At 36.0% G+C, this 22,482-nt stretch overlaps 1 protein-coding gene across 17 annotated transcripts in view; it reads right to left on the bottom strand.

Moving 5' to 3' along the window:
- The window catches only part of MPDZ (multiple PDZ domain crumbs cell polarity complex component), a 362,584-nt gene that overhangs the window by 91,168 nt on the left and 248,934 nt on the right, over positions 1-22,482 (bottom strand). For 12 of the 17 annotated variants that reach the window (XM_059924722.1, XM_059924725.1, XM_059924723.1 and 9 more), the window contains 8 exons: positions 22,155-22,368; positions 19,037-19,165; positions 17,223-17,432; positions 14,206-14,320; positions 13,760-13,848; positions 4,339-4,522; positions 3,412-3,501; positions 191-300 (listed from right to left, as the gene is read on the bottom strand). In XM_059924722.1, coding sequence (XP_059780705.1) covers positions 191-300; positions 3,412-3,501; positions 4,339-4,522; positions 13,760-13,848; positions 14,206-14,320; positions 17,223-17,432; positions 19,037-19,165; positions 22,155-22,368 — 1,141 coding nt within the window. The remainder of the gene's footprint in view (positions 1-190; positions 301-3,411; positions 3,502-4,338; positions 4,523-13,759; positions 13,849-14,205; positions 14,321-17,222; positions 17,433-19,036; positions 19,166-22,154; positions 22,369-22,482) is intronic. The other 5 variants (XM_059924726.1, XM_059924729.1, XM_059924734.1 and 2 more) reach the window with 1 other exon arrangement.

The raw sequence follows: 22,482 nt of genomic DNA, 5'->3' as shown, positions 1-22,482 counted from the left end.
TCTGAATCAGCACATTTAGGTCTTTGAAAAAAGCCCTTGGCGTTTGCTACTTCTCTAAGACTTGAAAAAAGCCCTGGGCGTTTGCTACTTCTCTAAGACTCTTTACGATGGTCATCTTTATCATTGTCAGGAACTTCCGGCTCAAATACAGTTCACAAGTTAGGAAGTTAGGGAGGGGAAGCTAACCTACCACTATTTCGTAATTAATGCCCATAATCCTTTGCCACTTGGTCAGCAGGGCAGCTTCCTGTTGCTGATCATCTTCTATATCTTCTCTCTCAGCTGACAGTAATGGATACCCTGAAAGAGTTGACACAATTAGTGACATACCACAAAAATCTCCAGATCTTAACATTCGGTACCAGGGACACTGTGATCACAACCTATCCTACCAAGTCTGACTGGTCACCCAATACATGAGTTACTCTTATTTCTCTACACATCTTAATAATTCAGTTTAGAAGCCTATCATCTGCATGTTCCAAAACTATTCTCTTTTAAGAGATATCTTTTAGGTCTTAACTATATTTCCATTAAAGTATTCATGTATTATCTAACTTTTATTTAAAAGAACAAGGACTCCAAGTAGTGCCAGGATTCACTTGGTGGCCCTCTTGTGACTCTGTATTAAAAAGTCATACTGCCTTCTATGTTAGTGTATCTCTTTCATTTTCATTTGGTTCTACAGAGGAGAGAAGGGACCATGCTATGACTTAGCAAAAACAAACAAACAAAATAAATTAACAAATAATATATGTACCTCCATGTACAATAAGAAAATATAAATAAAAAAATAAGAAACAAATGGAAAATGTACATTAAGTTAAAACCCTATAATTGGAATCATACTAATTGGCAAAAAAAGGAAAGTGAAAATATACAAAAGAAAATCACTAAACAAGTTATGTAAACAATACTGAATTAAAACACTTAGCTAAAATAAACTGGTTGAGAAGAATTTTCAAGTCATATTCAAAGATTTCCATGACATCACAGTTTTTACTCATAAAGGTTGTCTTCTAAAAAAAAAAATCTCTACCGGCCACTACTCCTTATATTAGATTTTCAATATCATTTTTTAGCATTCAAATTTCAAATTTAAAGAGTATTCTAAAATTCAGATTTCTCATTAGCTGCTTCCTTGTTAGTGGAATGAATGAGCTTCCACTCCAGGACTATTTTTCAGGTTTGTTATGTGTTAGATTAATAAAACGATTCTGTTTTCTCTTTGAGAAACTGGAAACAGTAAGCTATATATTTCTTTAAAATTTTGGAGTCTAGTCCCCCAAAATGAGCGTTTTCTCTTCAAAAGTATATTCATCCCAGAGAGGTATGAATGTGCAGCGGTGAACACAGACTACAGGAAACCTTTCAAGCTGATGAAGGTTAGAAAGAGGAGGGTCAGCTAGTCCTACCTCCTCCCATAACCCCATTCTCTGATTCTGTTGTGTTTACACAGGTGGGCAGTGATTCAAGCAGGGTGGGATTTGGAATGGAGAAAGTGGGGAATCTGTAAGCTGCTGATAACAACGGTCTGAAATTTGTATTCATACAACCAACCTACAGTCACAAAACCCTTCATTCTCCCCCTTTCCCAAATGCCCCAAGATCAGATTTCAGGCATATTTAAAAAACCATAAAGTCCAGTCATTTGTAGTGAGGTGGATGGACCTAGAGTCTGTCATACAGAGTGAAGTAAGTCAGAAAGAGAAAAACAAATACCGTATGCTAACACATATATATGGAATTTAAAAAAAAATGGCCATGGAGAACCTAGGGGCAGGACGGGAATCAAGATGCAGATGTAGAGAATGGACTTGAGGACACAGGGAGGGGGAAGGGTAAGCTGGGACGAAGTGAGAGAGTGGCATGGACATATATACCCTACCAAATGTAAAACAGATAGCTAGGGGGAAGCAGACGCATAGCACAGGGAGATCAGCTCAGTGTTGTGTGACCACCTAGAAGGGTGGGATAGGGAGGGTGGGAGGGAGACGCAAGAGGGAGGGGATATGGGGATATATGTATAGCTGATCCACTTTGTTATAAAGCAGAAACTAACACACCATTGTGAAGTAATTATACTCCAATAAAGATGTAAAAAATAAATTTTTAAAAAAATTGAAAAATTAAAATTAAAAAAAAAAAAAAAGTCCAGTCTCCTGATGTTACTGTGAAGTCAAATGATTTGTCCAGGCTCACATTATGAGTCAGATTTCTGTGGAAGAGGCAACAACATCTTATCCCCTGTCAGAGGACCAGCACTAGAATAGATGCATTAGAATCATTCAGACATTCTTCCCTTATTTTATTTTAAAAAGAATGTAGGACTCCTGATTCTAAGTTTAGACCCTCTCCCACCTAGCCTCCCATACACATATGCACATTCATCAAAGCAAAACATATGGCTGAGGCTTCAAGACCATCCTCCACACCCATCCCCTCTTACTCTCTCAAGTTTTATGCTTTGAAACATTTTTATCCTGTCCCACTCCTCTGGACATTCACTTTATCCTAAATAATTTCTACACCTATTAGTGTAAAAATAGCAAAATGTGACTAAACCCCTGAGAGTCCTACACCTCTCAGTCCTGGGATATCATTGCAAACACAAATATCCTTTTAAAATAAAAAAGTTAAATCACAATTTTCAGTAGAAAAAAAATAATGAAAGAGGAACTATTTTAAAGAACTACAAAGCTTCAATATAATTATTTAGTGAAGGGCAGAATTCTCATAAGGAAGATCAGTCTTGGACTTTGCTCAGTGGATTTAACTTATCAAACACCTAAAGCAATATGACAGGTCAGGGAAGCACACAGCATCCAGCCCTAAAAAAAAGGCAGCAACGTTCAGGCATAATTATATACTAAAACTATGCCGCCCTAAAATTTTTGAAACAGTTTGATGAATTCTAGGTATATAGTGAGAGAAACCTCAGAGAGGCTTAATAATTTCTCATACAACTCCTTTCAAAATTTAAAACTTTCGAAAAATTTAGAAGAAAAAGTCCCCAAAATAAGGATAATTTCATTCCTAAGAGCTTATGCTTTAAAGATTCTCTTGTGTTTATTTAAAAAATCCTTTTAACTTTATTACTGCTTGCTCAATAAGAGACAACTTGGTTCTATCCTAAGAAATAAGGGGAATGAAATAAAGCCACGTATGTAACTGAATGATTCCTAAAGGTTCTGATTTAAAAAATGTAGAAGAAAAAAAAGACGGACTCAGCAAGAAAATCTGCCAGCTATAAACTATTTTAATCTACTGGAGCAATTAATCAATCTGTAAATAAGGATTTTCAAGAATCTTCTTTGAAAGGTTTTTTTTAGTAATTTACAATATATCCAGAGAGGTTGAATCACATTTGTAAAAATCATTTCTCTAAAAAACAATAAAGAACATAATAACCTGGCTCCAGGTGTTTACCTTCTTCTTCAATTGGTAATATGCTGGTGTTTCTCCTCAAAGATAAAGAATCTTCATCTTCTTCATAATTTTCTTAAAATAAGAAAATTTTAGTAGTTATGTCTGTAATATAATCAAGCACTTGAATTTTTCAAACCCCGCTTTATTTATTTGAACACCTAAATGAGAGTTTGCTTTTTGTAGGTAAACTTTTCATCAACCACATGTACTTAAAGTTCTGTTAATGGTACAAAGAAGTAATAAAGTTCTCCTGTGATTTGCCTCCCTCTCTCCTGGTCTGCGATTAGTAGTGTACAGCATAAATACCAGAATGGTCAACAGTCTGAGAAATGAAACACACTTTCAAACCAACAGCCTGACTTCTACCAATAAATACTTGCATCAGGGAGCTACATGAGGATTTCAGTAATTTTCAGAGATATCCACGTACAAACAGCTTATGAATGACATTTCTAAACGTGGAAATAGGAGTCTCATGGTCTACTGCCTGAGCTAGCCAAGCCTACACATTGAATTAAAGTTGATTCCATCAAGGAAAGGTTGGGCATTTAGAAACATTATGGGGGTCACACACATAATCTAGGCAGAACATATTTCCCCCTAAAGAGAAAGTGTAGCAATGACATCCAAAAGTAAGGCAAGGACAGAAAGCAAATGACTGCACATGTTTCCAAATGAGAAGTGGTGACTGAATAAACAGGACAGAAACCTGCTTTATTCGGAAGCCCATTCTATAGTTAATGGATGCATCTCTGGTTCCAGTTAATCCCAACTTTATTAAATTCCCTTTTTACTTGGTTCATAATGAATAGTTAAGACGAAAAGTGACTCTTTAAATAATTTCAGAATTAGAAAAAATACAAAATGATGTTAAGAGTCTAACTGAAAACCAGATTCATGTGGCCTTACCTTTGCTTACGCTTGCATTAACAGGAGACAAAACTGCATCTTTTGTGATGTCCTCCCGTGACGCAAGCTCAGCGTCCTGCTTTGTTCCTCTCCTCATTAATGTCAGGTGAACAGTCTGTCCTGTGTGTCGCAACACCTCTACTGCTTGTTGATTGGTAAAACCCTGAAGGTTTGTGCCATCTACCTATGATAAGAACAAGACATGTTAAAAATAAAAGGATAGTTGTATTACCAACCCACGAAACACACAGTTACTGCTTGTCAGTGAGAACAAAATTGGGAATGAGTATTCCCCTAGGTGGGGGGATGGGCTAAAACCTGTCTGGGGACCAGTACTGGCTCAGACGCACTGGAATCATGCAGGAGTGTTTCATCTGTTTTAATACAAACTAAGGGGTCTCACTTCCAGAAATTATGAGCCTGCGAGTCCAGAGAGGGGGCCAGGATTCTCCACCTTTTAAAATATTCTTTTATATTTCTTAGGGGATCCTAATGCACAGTCAAGTTTGGAAGTCAGTACTAGGCAGGATACAGAGGTATAGAAGACAGTGAGGTAAGTGGTTACTGAGAGTGCTGACAAATTCCGAAATCATACTTACACTGGCTTTAAAAAAAGAAAGACGACAAAACTACCTTCCTTTTTATTTCTTTGCCTCTTCAAAAAATATCTTCCCTTTTTCTAGTTCACAAATGACAAAACACTTGACAGTGCCCCTGTGACCTTTCCAAACTACAGATATGATCCCATCACCCCACCCGGCCTTTCGTAGAACACTCCTTGAGACAACGCTCCAAATTCTCAACAAGGCTTAGGATGGCCGTGTCAACCCCACCTCCCATCACCAACCTCATCTTGCACGATGCTGCCTATTTCTCTGCACTCCAGCCCCAGAGGATCATTTCCATTTCTCTGACCTGCAGTGCTCCCTTCAGCCGTGAGGTCTCTGCAAGTTCTGTTCCCTCAGTCTAGACTCTCTGGACAGCCTGCTCCAGCCCATGCTCTTTCTTATCTATTTAACTTAGAAAATGCCCATAAGTACTTTAGATCTCAGTTCTATAGTTATTTCCACAATTAAGCTATCTTGATGCCCCTGACTTTAGTCAAAGTCCCCTTTACCATTTCTCCTTCACAGCACTTTTCAGAAACTTAATTTTACATTGTCTGTCATTATTTGGTTTATTTCTGCATCCTCCAAGAGGACAGGCTCTGTGTGTCATCAAAACACAGTGCTGGGAATTCCCTCGTGGTCCAGTGGTTAGGACTCCACGCTCTCACTGCCAATGGCCCGGGTTCGATCCCTGGCCAGGGAACTAAGAGCCCACAGGCCGTGCGGCCACCAAAAAAAAAAAACAAAACAAAACAGTGCTGTTCACACAGTAGATATTCACAAATGAGAAATGAGAAACTGGCTCATACATCAAAGATTTCTTTGGAAAGCAAATTATATTTTTGAATAAATAAATGCAGATTATAACACCTTATTTTTAAAAATACATAAAATTTAAAAACAGTTTGGAAAACTGGAACAATAAATTTAATGTTGAAATTCAAAGTCACTGATATTCCTTTTGAATTGTGAAATGGCTATAAAATGGCTATTAAGTGTCATGCTTTTCTGAGCACAGTGCTGACCACATTAGGCACTCAAATATTTACTAAATGAATGAGAACTACAATAAAGACCTAGATCAGTGATCTCCAAGATGAAGTACCCTTACTGCAGAGGTTTTCTGGAAGAATATAATAAAACTCTTAATTAAACATATTTTAAATCTCATTTGTTTTATACACACACATATATAATACATACATTAACGATGTATATAAAACAATATATATAATACATATAAAACAACATATAACATATATGAATCATATATCATATATGAATATATAGAGAGGAGAAAAGAGGAAGGAGAAAGGGGTAGTTTATAGATAGATAGATAGATACAGATTTTTTTACCAATGGGAATATTCAATCAGAAACCTAGAGACCTCTGATCTAAATGATCAATTGGACTTCAGAAGTTACTTAAGTTTTGTATGATACTTTTGAGCTAAATGGCAACTTGCACATAGGTGTCTAACACTCTCCTCTTTCCTCCCACCACCACCTTGTTGATTCCCTCTTGGAAAGACTAGTAAAAATATAATAACAGAGAAAATACCATAGCAAAACTGGAAACAATGGAAGAAGACAAGTCCCTATACCAGTAACTTGGAGGAACTTCTATGAGGAATGGTCTGAACATGACGAGATTGAAGGCAGGCCAGCTGGATCTCTACATTTGAGGGAATAGTTTCTCTTGTCTGTAAGATGAAACTTCAGTAAAATCCAACAACTGCCCTTCATTAAAAGGAGGAAGTCACATGGTACATGTGGACCCTAACCAGTGATTCTAAAAACTACACCAAGTGCTAGAGGTCACACCAAGCTGGGAGCATGGGGCAGCACAGAATTACATATGTGCAGTGAAGTCACACTATGCACACACATGCATACGCACACAACCCCAACTAACTCGTGGTTACACAACACACACAGAAAACTATCTCTTACTATAGAGAGGCAACGTTCCCCATTGTGGTTTCCCGGTTTCCTCTCTATTCTATTAATCTACAAGTGAAACTGACTAAATTTAAACTTTCCCCTTCCTTCTTGCTTTGTCAATTCCTGAATTATTTGTACAAAAATCCATCTCTACTCCCTTTTGTACAAGCACAGTTCTCACTGAGATCTCTGAGAATAACTAAAGGTCACAAGAATAAAATACCACAGTCCAAAAGAAGGCAAGTGCCCTGAAGCATCAGTACAAACATCTTCCAATGAGACTGTCACTGCAGTGAACAGGAAAAAAGGTATTTTCTGAAACTTCCCTTCAAAGGAATTCATAATTCATTATATTGATGGAAATAGGGATTATACGTACAAAGAAGGAACAAGTATCTACCAAAAAAGAAAAAGAAAACTGTTACAATGAAGGCAGTCAACAGGATTTTAAATACTGCAAAAACAAAGTCAAGGAATGGAAGACAGGAATATGCAATTTTCCCATATTTCAGAGGACAAGAATAAATAGATAAAAATGGTCAGGGAAATAAGACTGAAGACATAATGTGGCTGATCTACAAAATCAATATAATTGTGAAAAGAAATACAAGGAGAAGAGAATAATTGAGGAAAAAATAATCAAAGAAATGATTAGTAGATAAAGAAATCTGCCTCTATAAATCAGAGGTATATGAAAAACAAGGGGAAAAAAACTAACACCAGACATATCCTGGTTAAATTCTTAGATTTCAAAAATCAAAAGAAAAAAATCTATCAGCATCTAGGCAACAGAGTGAGCAGGTTATCCTCTGTGAAAGAAATTACAAACCCAAAATTTTATATTCAGTGTTAACATATGTGAAAATGGAAATTATGTTTGAGATGCTATGATTATTTATATCCTATACCGTGTTGTGAGATGGCCACCATGCAGAAATTTAAATTAACTAGTCAAGAATTATAATTTGTACACATTTAGGGCATAAATGGGCTGGGTTGTTAGAGATTAGGAAAAATTTAAAGGAGGTTTGTTTTGTTTTTTTCTAGAGAGAAGAGTGCTGTAAGTGCCCACTCCACCTAGATGTTTAGCCTTTGACCACAAGTCAGAAGAGCTGTGTCACAAGTTGTAGGGAAGAAGGTAGTAAATTGTGTCTAGCTCTGTAAGGAGGTTAAGGGAGAGGCTGTTTAACTGCTCTGAAAGTGAAGCAAGAGAAAATTGCTATTATGTTGAGAACTGCTCAACAGCCTAACTCTGTCTGGGCAGACCAGAAGGGGACCACACACACACACACACACACACACACACACACACACGAGACAGCCAGGCTGGAGCCATCTTGAAACCTACCCAAGAGTACCCCTAGGGAATAACGGTACCCCCAAAGAGAGAATCTGTGGAGCAAAATGCTGAGAAACCAGGGCCAAAGGGAAGAAGAGTCAGTCAGATGAAAAAAATCCACCATCTGTCATGGAAAGTTCAAATATCTCCACGAGGATCTCTCAGGAATCCAAGAAGGAACCCTAAATGACAGTCGGTTTTGAATATCCTCCAGGTTCACTCAGTACAAAGCCATCTTACAACAGTGTCAGTCAAGGATGAAGTGTCTTACTGTCTTTTCCTCTCTTCCTTCTCTCACCTTTTACACTGGTAAGAGTCAGAAAGCACAATGAGGAGGTGAGGGAGGAAAAGAAAAGCTAGGTAGGGAAGACATACTGGAGAGTGCATTCTCTATCCCTACGTAAGCCATCAGTTCATAGCAGGCTTCTGGGAGGCCAGGGAGGCAGTCTGAAATTAGATTATTATTTAGGATGGGAAATTTTTAATACTAAATTGGGGTTGTATTTGGTGATTTTTCATTGGCCATAGGGCATTTTACTCTCTAAGAACAATGTGTAAGTCATGGCACTTGCCTAAGATTTCTTCCAGGGAAAAGGGAAGACCCTTCCCTATAAAAAAATTAAAAGAGAGTTGATGACAAAATTTCCAAGATTGTTTAAGATTATCCCCCCTAAGTCTTCCTTATGCAAAGTCTATGTTATCCCCAGCCAAATCATCCAAGTGTGCAAAGGCAACAGAAGAGGTTATCAGACAGAAAAGGTTCAGAAAGTCTACCAACACATTCTTTCATTTAAAATTTACTAAAAAAACACTTTAGCTGACTAAGAGATTAATCAGATTTAAAATTCAACATAAGAAAATAGTGGCATACAAGATCCAGTGCTGAGTAATAAAATAAGTAAAATTCAAATCTAAATAATACTATTACAGCAAAGTCAAATGTTTCAAGTCTTGATCCATAAAAGATATCCAAAGTGGTGTGTAATACAGTTATTTATATTAGCAAGAAACTATAAACAACATAACTCTCCATGAATAAGGGTTACTTAAGTATATTATGACAGATTTATATGTGCTGATATGACTATACCTCCCAGGTATATTTCTAAGTAAAATAAACAATAAAAAGGTATAAACTAATATGATCCTTTTAAATGTAGATACATGGAAATTTTCTGAAAATTTAAATCATAAACTATTAAGAGTGGTTTCTATGAGAAGGGTTTTTTTAAGCCATGTTCAAATTTTATATTCTTTAGACTTCAAAGACAAAAATTAATCTAAGAGAAATAAACATGTTATTTACTCTCAGGGTAGTAAAGAAAAGGAGAAAAATCGCAACTCTGAGGTGCCATAAAAATTCTTAAAATGCACAGAACTTAAGCTGTTTCATCTCCAATAGATTTTTATGGCTCAATTTTTAAATTCAGTTTCACTAAGAAAAATCGAATGCATATGATTTTGTCTACTTAGTAGCAATAAAGTTCATTATCTAAAGGAAAAAAAACACATTTTTCTCTTTTTTTGAAAACCTGATGACCTGAATTTAAAAATATATTCCTTACACAAATGTCAGAGGTGGTAGGTACTAGCACAGAAGAAGTTGCTATAATGGAATAATTATGGACTTTTAAACCTAGACTTCGGTTCAAATTTCTCAGTATCTTCATCTGTAATATGAGAATAATGGTACCCACTTTCCCAAAATTACAGCGCATGGCACTCTGTACTGGAAAGATACTCAGAAACTGGTATTATTATTAATAAAGTGAAGAGGTGATTAATAAACATGAAAACCCCAAGCCCTATGGGAGCAGTTTCTGATCAACATAATTACACCCATCATACATATGAGACAAGGTCACCAAAACCTAAATCAGGGCTCAGGCCATCTCTGATCCCTCAATATCACAGGAAGAGAGTTAAGAGGTGGCTTCAGATCCAATTGTACCAGAGACAAAAGTGCTGTGGAACTAGGTGCAATGGCAGTAAATTGCCTATGTGCTATCTCAAGGAGAGATCCAACATCCTCATAACGTGCAGTGCAGATACCGCAATTAACAGGTGCAATAAGTAAGGGGAGAAATCCTAGTTAGAACAAATGGAAAAGCCCAGCTCCTTAGCACACTCAATCTAGCTGGCCAAGCCCTCCTCCAACATGGCCTATACCTATACACACATACAAAACTTGGGACTATTAACAAAGTCACAGAATACCAAAGGCAACACTTGATACCTTTCCTTATTTATCAACATATGCTTGTTTAATATTTTTTTAAATCAGATGTTAATTCTATACTGCTTTTATCAAGGATCTCTGTATACCAATCTAAAAAAATGAGTATATGAGTTTATCTAATGACAAGGTTGGTCAACTTTAAAAAAAATAGTCCTTTTATTAAATAATTCCTATACAGAATACCAATATATAATGTGGAAAAAAAAGTCTCTATTCCCCGCCCCGTAATGTCTACAGTGAAACTCTAGGGGTCAACAGTGCACAATTTGTAAAACAGGAATCTTATAACAAAAGAGTTAATGTTTCAAAATAATACCTCCTCAGAATAGTAGGAAATAATTTCTTAATCTTCTCACCACCTCAACAATTACAAAATAAAAACAGAGTATAGTTCCAAATAGCTGCTGCTAGGACAAAATTGAAAAAAAAAAAATCAAACACAGCAGCTGTGAAAAGCAACTAGTGTGAAGAACTAGTGTGAAGAACTTTCCTACCCGTATCTCAAAAGCCCACAAGATGATGGTATTTTGCACAAAATTAATGCATGATCAAAAGTACTGCATGATGTTCCTTAAAAGTCGAGGTGCTTCCAACTTTGAAGTAAGAGAATGTTGCTAAAAATTAAAAATCATAACATTGATGACAGCAAAGACAGTGATTTTATTGAAAGCAAGAAAATACTTCAGAAGAAGGGTGCTTCTGCTTTTGAGTCAAAAATTTCCTTTAGCACTGATCTTGTCTAAGCAAAATTATATTTGAGATTCCACTTATATAAGAATGAAAATAATGACAAGCTTGAAAGGAAGCTTTTCTGAGACTTAAATGTGTAATCATTTCAGACCCTCAATAAATATTTGCTTAATTAAACTGTACTTATGTGCCAAGCATACTATGTATTTTAAATAAATAACTCATTTGGTTTTCCTAAAAATCATACAAGGGAAGTGTCTTTATCCCAATTTTGTAGGTTAAGGAATCTTGCTTCTTGCTAAATGGTTAAACATGGAATTATACGATCCAGCATCTCCACTCCTAAGTATACACCCAGGAGAAATGAAAACATACATCCACACAAAAGTTTGTACATGAATGTTCACAGTGGCATTGTCCGTAATAGCCAAAAAGTGGAAACAACTCAAATGTCCATCAACTAATGAATGGATAAATAAAATGTGGTATGTCTATACAATGGAATATTATTCAGCTATAAAAAGAAATTAAGAATTGATACATGCTACAACATAGATGAACCTTGAAAACATCATGCTAAGCAAAAGAAGCAAATCACAAAGGACCACCTATTGAATGATTCCATTTACATGAAATGTCCAGAATAGGCAAATCTATTGAGATAGGAAGTAGACTGGTAGTTGTGTAGGGCTGGGAGGATGGAGGAATTAGGGAGTAACTGCTAATGGGATGGGGTTTCTTTTAAAGGTAATGAAAATGTTCTAAAATTGATTGTGATCATGAACGCACAATTGTAAATATACTAAAAGCTTCTGAATCATACACTTTAAATGGGCGAATTGTATGTTCTGTGAGTTATATCTCAAGAATGCTGGTTTTTAAAAAAGCTTTCTATTGGATTCAAATATATAGCCTGGGGGGCAAGTACATTAGCTATATATTCAATTTTTAATTCTTTATCAGATATGGATTTAGAATATGTATATATTCACTCTCTCCCTCTCCTTTTCCTCCAAAATAAAAAAAGTAAAGTAGTTAATTTTCATTGTATGTTAAAATAGAGATACAACAGGAAAGCTCTTTTCCAGGATATGACCAGCTTAGGTGGCACGCACAACTTGGTCTTTAGAGCAGATTTCAAGAGGTAAACAGGTGTAGTTAGGAGTTTTATAGAACAAAGTTCAAGAACAGTCACAGAGTTTCAATGTAGAAGCAAAGAGCAGAGACTGATAAAGGACATCTCTATCTTTTTGTTAAATGTGAAAGAAAACACAAAACATAAAATTTACTGTCTTATCCATTTTTAAGTATATAGTTCAGTAGTGTTAAGTATATTCATGTTGTCATACGATACATCTCCAGAACATTTTCATCTTGCAAAACTGAAACTATACCCACTGAACAACTTCTCCCCATTTCCCCCTCTAACCAGCCCCTCACAACAACTGTTCTACTTTCTGTTGCTATGACTTTTTGTGCCTGGCTTATTTCACTTAGCATAATGTTCTCAAGGTTTTGTTGTAGAATGTGACAGAATTTCCTTCTTTATAAGACTAACTAATATTTTGTTGTATGTATATACCACATTTTGTTTATCCATTCATCTGCAGATGGACCTCTGGGTCACTTACTCATCTTAGCTCTTGTGAATAATGCTGCAGTGAACAAGGACTCTTCTATCTTAACTACTGTTAAGATCCCAAGGCGAAAACAGAGACTTCATTACACATAAACAAATATATATTAAGATAAATCAACATTCCCCAAAATGTACTCCAAAGAATATTAATATATGTTTGAGGGAAGAAAAAGCATGATTACAAAAGTTTAGGAACCTCTGAAGTAAAAGAGTTAAACAAGTTTCTTTACTGGGAAACTTCTCAGTTTTTGAGTTTTCAATGTGCATTGTGGATCCCTAAGAAACGATATCACAGGCAGTTTTTCCTAAACTTATTTAACCAGAAAGCCCTTGATGCAGGGTCTCTGGGATTCATGTTCTGAGAAGTAGTTAGGGTAGTCCAGTTTCCACTGAACACTGAACTGAAAGTTGGATTCTTTTTATACTACCTTGAATAGCTATATGGTCAAAACATACTAATGTTACTAGGATACAATTATGAGCTTGATCTAATCAAGAGGATCTGGCTTTATTTCTTTTATTCCTTTATAGTCTTACAGCTAAAAGGAGCCCTGGTCATGGTGCCAACAAAAATAGTGTCATTCTGCTGATGTAAAAAAATGCACACAACCCAATTTCAGATTCAAGTACACTAAAAGTGATAATGTCTGGTCTTTAGTTTTGGAGCATCTGCAGCTAAAATACAAGTATGAGTATTAATGTACCAAACTCATTAAAACCAGAAAGCAGATGTACCAGCAGTTATTCAAGACAGTGTCCCACCTTTAGAAATGGCATCAATAAAGCTTCTATCCAATGCTCTGACTTCCACAAAATAATGAGTAATTGTGATGACAGCTCAAACCACCAAAGCAAGCTTCAATTAGTATAGAGCTACCTGTAGTTCTCAAAACTGCGTGAACTAGGAGAATGCATCTCTCAACCATGAAAATTAACAAAGCTGTTATTAAATGTGTACTTACTGCTATAATTTGGTCTCCAATTTGGATTCTTCCATCATGTTCAACAGCACTGCTCTTTGTAATGCTCTTTACAAAGATTCCTGAAGGTTCTAAGATTAGAAATAGGTTTGTTTTTGCTTTGTTTTGCTTTACTATTTACAAAGCACACTCAAACAATACCCATCCTCCATTCTCCAAATATAAAATCCTAATTCTGCACAGATATAAATCAACCAACCACACAAAGAAACCCACTAGTAGAAACTTACGCTACAGAAAAAGACAATGGTTTTGTCTGTCTGAAATAAAATAACAGAGTCACCTGCACTAAATTATTCCTAAGGAAGATTTCCATCAGTTTATGACAATCTGAAAATACATTATGTTGATTCAATATTTCATAAGACAAAGATATTGGAGGCAATTGCCAAGATGAAAGATATAGAATATTAATGTTTAAAAACTACCTAATTTTTTATCTCCAATGTAACCAGCAATGGTAATTCCTAATCCTTGGACATTTTTAGTGAGTTCTACATCAAATGTCTCATTTTCTTCACTTTTCTGAGTAGAAGCATCAACCTAAAATAAAATTGATAAATAAATATACACATAAATAAACATGTAAACAAACAAGATAATCTTTTTTAAGCCACAATCTTTAGAAATAATATGATGTAATTGGGTGTTAGAGAACTCAGCTAGAAAATTATAGAGTAGGATTACTCCTTCAATCTTGACAACTTGGACTGAGCATCACATTTTTACTCGGAAGGAATGTCAAGAGTAGAGCTGAACACCCCCAGCAGAGAAATATATTATTGTCTGTGCATGCAAAATGTAAAAAATTAAACAGTTTCTTATTAACAAATTCTATTTTCAGGGATGGCTCATCTTCATTTTTGAAGAAGTTAGGATGTAATACAGTTAAAATAACTCATACTTTGAATCCACATCAACAAGTTCAAATCTAGCTTTGCCACTGAATTTTTCTAAGCATCACTTTGCTCAACTGTCTGTCAGGAATAAGAACAAGTCCAGCTAACAATTACTGAGCAGTTTCTATATAACAGACACCTGTCATGTCTCAATTCATTTACTCCTTAGAATAAGCCTATGAGGTAGGTACAATTACTGTCAATTTTTCTCTGGGGAAACTGAGGAACACAAACTTTTCCAAGGACAAACAGCAATCTAGTAGAGGCAGAATTCAAATGTAGGTAGGCTGGTTGCAGAACCCCTGCTCTTAAAAGCTGCACAGTATGTAAATTCCTCCTAGAATGTAGGGGCCATACTGCCCACTCAAGACATGCTGTTATTACTATCTTAAGTTGAAAGCTGATTCTAACACCATGAATGTGAATCTATCCTCCAGATATACTATTAATAGACTGATGATTATTTTGAAAGCCAGTGAAATGTACCAAAACAGCTAATTAAAACTATCCTTGTATTTGCTTGATAAGTTCAAACTTTAATACAAAAAGCTTTTTAGAAGGAAAGAATGCCTTTCCACATTGATTTCCTTCATTCCTGGAGTGGTACCTGAAAGCAGATTTCTCTAATATGTAGACTTGTTATTATGTATTGGACTGAAGGGCAAAGCTCCCTGAATAAAGCATGAATGAACTAGCTCAGTAAGTCATCAATAAGTTGTTGGCATTATATACTAGTGTGGTGTCAGCAGATTCCACAGAGAACCCTAGGAAGATAACAGAAGAATGAAGTCTTTGGTTCGAATGGACATGCAGGTTAGGGTGAGCTGGTAATGCTTTCTGATTTTCTTTAAGTACACTCTGTATCTCACTGATAAGTCACCTAAATGAGATATAATTTTATAGTAAAGTTTTATTTTTTTCATTGCACATAATTATCTGTGCAAACTTAGCAAAAGTTTAAAGTTTAGATAATTACAAGAAAATGACAGGATGAAATCTGCTTCAATTGAAACAAATGTGTCTTCTATTTTTAATAAGACTTATGCAAGTGCTATTTTAGAGGGTGGCAATTTGACTATCGAATGGTTTTAAAAGGGGCACAAGCTTCACAAATGATGATATGCACAGAATAGATACTTTTCTAAGCTTTCAATTACATCAAGTGGTTTTTGGTATTGCATTCATTTATATATTGCTGAATAAAATGTTTTGTTTACCACAAAAGAATGCCATTTAAATACTTTCATAAACAGGCTTTCTTTCTTTACTTCTTTCTCCCTGCAAAAAATAGCAACGAAACTCAATGCTAAAAACAACAGAATCATGGAAATTTCAAGTGTTCTAATAAAGTTTTAAAGGGCTTGTGGAAGAGGTTAGAATATTAAAAAAAAGAATTTGTAGCAACTGCTTAGAAAATAACTGTTTTTAGATCTATAAGAAAGGAATGTAGAACTTGCATTTGCTATAAAGCTCATATAGAAATTGGTCGTAATTCTCTTCTTACATATTTAAGAAATTTCTGGATAAAATTATTTTGTTGATATTTAATCCACTATCATCTTGTGACCTGAACTATTTGAGATAACCATTACATTATAATAATTCTGAAACATTCTAGCTTTTTTCACACCAAGTTAAGAACAAAGATGGAATGCTCTGCCTATGAATACAGCTTTTGTTACAACCCTGAAAGCATAACTTTTCTCTAAAAAAAAATTATATAACTGGGTCAAGAATAGCGACTTATTACAAATCTGGTAACAATTATATGACATACCTGAAAACAACAATGAAAGGTTTTAGTAAGCTTTATTTATCCACCTTGCCCACAAAAAAGACACTAAGAAGCAAGGTGTTGAAAGGGCATGATTGGAACTTACAGCCCACCTTACAGAAACACTTCTAAATAAGAAAAAGATAGAATTAAATGTTTTAGGTATTAGTAGTAAATAATTCTTTAAAATTTATCCATACTTCAAAACATTTTCCTCATAAATGTGCTTAGAGAAAAATCAAAAACAGTAATCTAGAATTTTTAAGCAATCTATCTTTCATCTGTTAGACATTATTCCTATTTAATAAACTATTATTAGTGCTGAAACCTCATTACATTTGAATTTTGTTTCATTCTTTAGCACTAATACACTAACATTAATAAGTCTAGTTTCGGACTTCCCTGGTGGTGCAGTGGTTAAGAATCCGCCTGCCAATGCAGGAGACACGGGTTCAAGCCCTGGTCTGGGAAGATCCCACATGCCACGGAGCAACTAAGCCCGTGCGCCACAAGTACTGAAGCCCACGTGCCTAGAGCCCGTGCTCCGCAACAAGAGAAGCCACCACAAAGAGAAGCCTGACACTGCAACGAAGGGTAGCCCGGCTCGCCGCAACTGGAGAAAGCCCACGCACAGCAACAAAGATCCAACAGAGTCAAAAATAAATAAATAAATAAATTTTTAAAAAAATAATAAGTCTAGTTTCTAAATAAACACCACTGTCATCTAAGTGCTACAGTCTGACTTTCCCATTAACTGCTTTTATCTCCTTACCCGCATCTCTGGTGTAGAAGATGGGAATGAGGAAAGCGTGATGCCCAAAGACGTGGGCACCGTTGGTTCTTCCATGGCACCTCTTGCAATCATCAATTTGACTCTATTTCCACACTGTCTGAGGACCTGGGCTACTTGCTCACTGCTCATTCCTGCTAGATCTGTGTCACCAATCTTTAGAATGTGGTCTCCACTGCATAATCGCCCATGCTGAATAAAAAGGGATTGATTAGTCAGATTGTTGTTGTTATTATTATTTACTTCATCAGAGAAATCCCTCATTTAGAGGGAACGGGAGTAATAACAAAAAAAGAGCTATTACATGAATTACCAATCATGGTACATTAAACATGTGGTTGTAATGTTAACTGTCTTTTGAAGCATCCTAACTTCATTAAATGTGATATAAGTAAATGAAATTCATAAATATTCTTTAAATCAATAATTGATATGAGCTTTTCAATTTGATGTCTACCCACTCGATGCAAGAAAGCACTACTCTTTCTGTGAATTTTTTGAGGGATACAATAAAGAGAAAATGCCACTAAGGAAAGATGAAGTATAACTCACTTCACAAATATATATAACTCAAAATACAGTATCAACCACAAAAAAGCATTGAGTTAATACCACAATTTTCTGCCTTGCCATTTCAATTATAAACATCCCTAAAAAACTCATTTGCAGATGAAATCTTTGTGAGACTTAAATTCAGATAAACCAGGGAAGTGAACAGCAGTCTGGTAAGCCTCCATACAGGCACTGTCCACTAGAACTTTCTGCAGTGATGAAATGTTCTGCATTGTCCAATATGGAAGCTACAAGCAACATATTGCTCTAGAGCACTTGAAATATAGCTCGTCTAATGGAGGAACTGGGGTGGTAATTTTATTTAATTTTAATTAATTCAAATTTGAATTTAAAAAGGGATATGTGGCCAGTACCCACAGTATTAGACAGTGCAGCTCTATACACAAGGTAAAGCTGATTTATCACAAGTCTGTCAAATAGAGAAATTTCACTGGATACTGCATGACACTGGCTAATGTTTAAAAGGAAGAAAACGCACATACTATTGAGTTACTCTCAATAATTGATAAGGTTACCTCTACTGATAAGGCTGCCCATAAATCTGCCTTTCATTTGCCAATATGAAAAATATTTGATGCACGTGACTTACGTTCAAATACACATGCAAAAGCAAACAGCTTTATATACAAAACATTATAACCAAGGCAAAAGAGACACTAGAACTTGTCAAATTAAAACGTAAATCATAATTAGTAACTTTACAATTTTCTCACATACGCTCCAACAACTTTACATAGCATAAATGGCAGTGCTTTAATGAACTACTCTAAGAGATAAAAACAGGCTGTACTTCATATACAAAGATGACACCAGTGACCCATCACTAAAGGCACAAGATGAATCTTGCTTTTCTCCCCTCAGTAATGAAGTATTCTTTTTTCCATAATACCTTGTGGCTATAAAACAGATGAGTAGGCTTATAAACGTGATTTACAATCATAAAATAAAGGATATGTACCTCTACAATGATCAAAACCACAACCTGGGCTTTAGTCTGTGATTCTAAAGAGTCTTAAGATCACTGTCTGTAACTGTAACTGAAAATCAAGGTCTCTCTTGAAATGTATTTCTCCCCAGGTCTAAGAAAAACATTTTACATACAAGCTCAGCAAAATAGAAGATTCTGACATTGTCTAAAGCCAAAGTCTCTTCTTTCTAACAGAAATGTAAAAGATGAAGGTGTATTTTTGATAAAACATAAAAAATCTGCTGGAGTGGCTTACCTGATCAGCTACTCCTCCAGGCAGGATGGTTTTCACGATCACGCCAGTTGCTTTTCCTCCTACAATGCCAAATCCCAGACCAGAGCCGTCATTTACCAATTCAATAGTCTCCACGTGCTGCCAGTGAACCTGAAAACAAAGCCCCCATATGAATTTGTAAACATTTTACGAAAAACTAAGATTTTTATTACAGTTGACATCTCTATGAATATTATTTTGTGATTAGTATTAAATAACTAAGTGCAGACATAATAATGAGCTTTAACAGGGTCCCTTTTATTTAGTACACTTCTCTTTCAACATGTTGTTACTGCTACTGACATAACCATTCTTGAAATTATCAATACATCATTATAGTGACTGCATTTAACCAGGTAAAGAGAGATTTGCAAGATCCTTTGTAGAACTTAAAAAAAAAAAGGGATGATCAAGGAAAAACTGTTAGCTGTTAAGAACTTCTTCTGCATAAACCCTATTGCACAAGATTCCAAACGAAATGACCTCTTAAAGTCACTGACAGCTGTCGGTGACTTTACAAAGCAAAATCAAGATTTTATTTGCTTACCAATAGAGTCAAATTTTTTTTTCCTTTTTTCTTTTTTTTAAAGAGCTCGTACTCTGATAAGATCAATAAGATTGGTTGTTTTTTTTTTAAATTTATTTTTTGGCTGCACAGCACAGCATGAGGGATTTTATTTCCCAGACCAGGGATCGAACCCGGGCCCTTGGCAGTGGAAGTGCGAAGTCTTAACCAGTGGACCGCCAGGGAAGTCCCTAGAGTAAACTTTTTTAAGGGACTAAATTTTTTTTTTTTTTTTTTTTTTTTTTAAGGAATGATGTCAAGTAAAAAGGCTACATAATGAAAGGTAACAATCCCATTCACCATTGCAACAAAAAGAATAAAATACCTAGGAATAAACCTACCTAAGGAGGTAAAAGACCTGTGCTCAGAAAACTATAAGACACTGATGAAAGAAATCAAAGATGACACAAACTGATGGAGAGATATACCATGTTCTTGGATTGGAAGAATCAATATTGTGAAAATGACTATACTACGCAAAGCAATCTACAGATTCAATGCAATCCCTATCAAATTACCAATGGCATCTTTTACAGAACTAGAACAAAAACTCTTAAAATTTGTATGGAGACACAAAAGACCCCGAACAGCCAAAGCAATCTTGAGGGAAAAAAATGGAGCTGGAGGAATCAGACTCCCTGTCTTCAGAATATACTACAAAGCTACAGTAATCAAGACAACATGGGGCTTCCCTGGTGGCACAGTGGTTGAGAATCTGCCTGCCAATCCAGGGGACACGGGTTCGAGCCCTGGTCTGGGAAGATCCCACATGCTGCGGAGCAACTAGGCCCGTGAGCCACAACTGCTGAGCCTGCGTGTCTGGAGCCTGTGCTCCGCAACAAGAGAGGCCGCGATAGTGAGTGGCCCCCACTTGCCGCAACTAGAGAAAGCCCTCACACAGAAACGAAGACCCAACACAGCCATAAATAAATAAATAAATAAATAAATAAATAAAATTTAAAAAAAAAAAAAAAGACAATATGGTACTGCCACAAAAACAGAAATATAGATCAATGGAAAAGGATAGAAAGCCCAGAGATAAACCACGCACCTATGGTCAACTAATCTATGACAAAGGAGGCAAGGATATACAATGGAGAAAAGACAGTCTCTTCAGTAAGTGGTGCTGGGAAAACTGGACAGCTACATGTAAAAGAATGAAATTAGAACACTCCCTAACACCATACACAAAAGTAAACTCAAAATGGATTAAAGACCTAAATGTAAGACTGGACACTATAAAACTCTTAGAGGAAAACACAGGAAGAACACTCTTTGACATAAATCACAGCAAGATCCTTTTTGACCCACCTCCTAGAGGAATGGAAATAAAAACAAAATAAACAAATGGAACAGAATGAAACTTAAAAGCTTTTGCACAGCAAGGGAAACTATAAACAAGATGAAAAGACAACCCTCAGAATGGGAGAAAATATTTGCAAATGAATCAACGGACAAAGGATTGATCTCCAAAACATATAAACAGCTCATGCAGCTCAGTATTAAAAAAACAAACAACCCAATCCAAAAATGGGCAGAAGACATAAATAGACATTTCTCCAAAGAAGACATACAGATAGATGGCCAAGAAGCACATGAAAAGCTGCTCAACGTCACTAATTATTAGAGAAATGCAAATCAAAACTACAATGAGGTATCACCTCACACCGGTCAGAATGGGCATATCAGAAAATGTACAAACAACAAATGCTGGAGAGGGTGTGGAGAAAAGGGAACCCTCCTGCACTGTTGGTGGGAATGTAAATTGATACAGCCACTATGGAGAACAGTATGGAGGTTCCTTAAAAAACTAAAAATAGAACTACCATACGACCCAGCAATCCCACTACTGGGCATATACCCTGAGGAAACCATAATTCAAAAAGATACCTGTACCACAATGTTCATTGCAACTCTATTTACAGTAGCCAGGACATGGAAGCAACCTAAATGCCCATCGACAGACGAATGGTTAAAGATGTGGTATGTACATACAATGGAATATTACTCAGCCATTAAAAGGAATGAAATTGGGTCATTGGTAAAGGCAAGGATGGACCTAGGGACTGTCATACAGAGTGAAGTAAGTCAGAAAGAGAAGAACAAATATCGTATATTAACGCATATATGTGGAATCTAGAAAAATGGTACAGATGAACCAGTTTGCAAGGCAGAAATAGAGACACAGATGTAGAGAACAAACGTATGGACACCAACGGGGAAAGCGTGGCGGGGGGGGTGGTGGTGGGATGAACTGGGAGATTGGGATTGACATGTATACACTAATATGTATAAAATAGATAACTAATAAGAACCTGCTGTATAAAGAAAAATAATAAAATTAAAAAAAAAAATTTTTTAGAAGCCATAAACTTAATCATAATTACATAAAAAATATTCCAGGCCACAGAGAGATACAACAAAAAGGGAAAAACCCAAGAAGTACAAAGAATCTACAGGAAGTGCGAACCCATACAAAACCTTAAAGAACTAGAAAAATACGTTCTGTTCTTCTTGAAAATCTGATGTACTCACCGGATTAGAGTGAGCTGAAATTGTGCTGGCTGCAGATGGAGAACGGGAAACTATGGGGCTGATGAGCTGAGGCAATGAGCCTCTGGCAATAACCAGCTTGACAGTATCTTTGGCTTTCTGCAGGATGCTGATGGCCTGCTGATGTGTAATTGTCTGATCAAGTGCCTGTCCGTTAATAGCAAGGATCTGATCAGTTTCCTTCAATCTTCCATCTCTAAGAATGAAAAAGGGGGTAAAAGATAACTAACAGCTCTCAAAAAAACGACAGCTTCTTCGGCATGCATTTTCAGGTTATTTTTAATTCTATTTTCTCATGTCCACACTAGGA

This window comes from Balaenoptera ricei, chromosome 6, assembly GCF_028023285.1.
Source record: "Balaenoptera ricei isolate mBalRic1 chromosome 6, mBalRic1.hap2, whole genome shotgun sequence".
NCBI lineage: Eukaryota > Metazoa > Chordata > Mammalia > Artiodactyla > Balaenopteridae > Balaenoptera > Balaenoptera ricei.
Note: the sequence above shows the minus strand (reverse complement) of the source record. Positions and strands in the feature narration are given on the sequence as shown.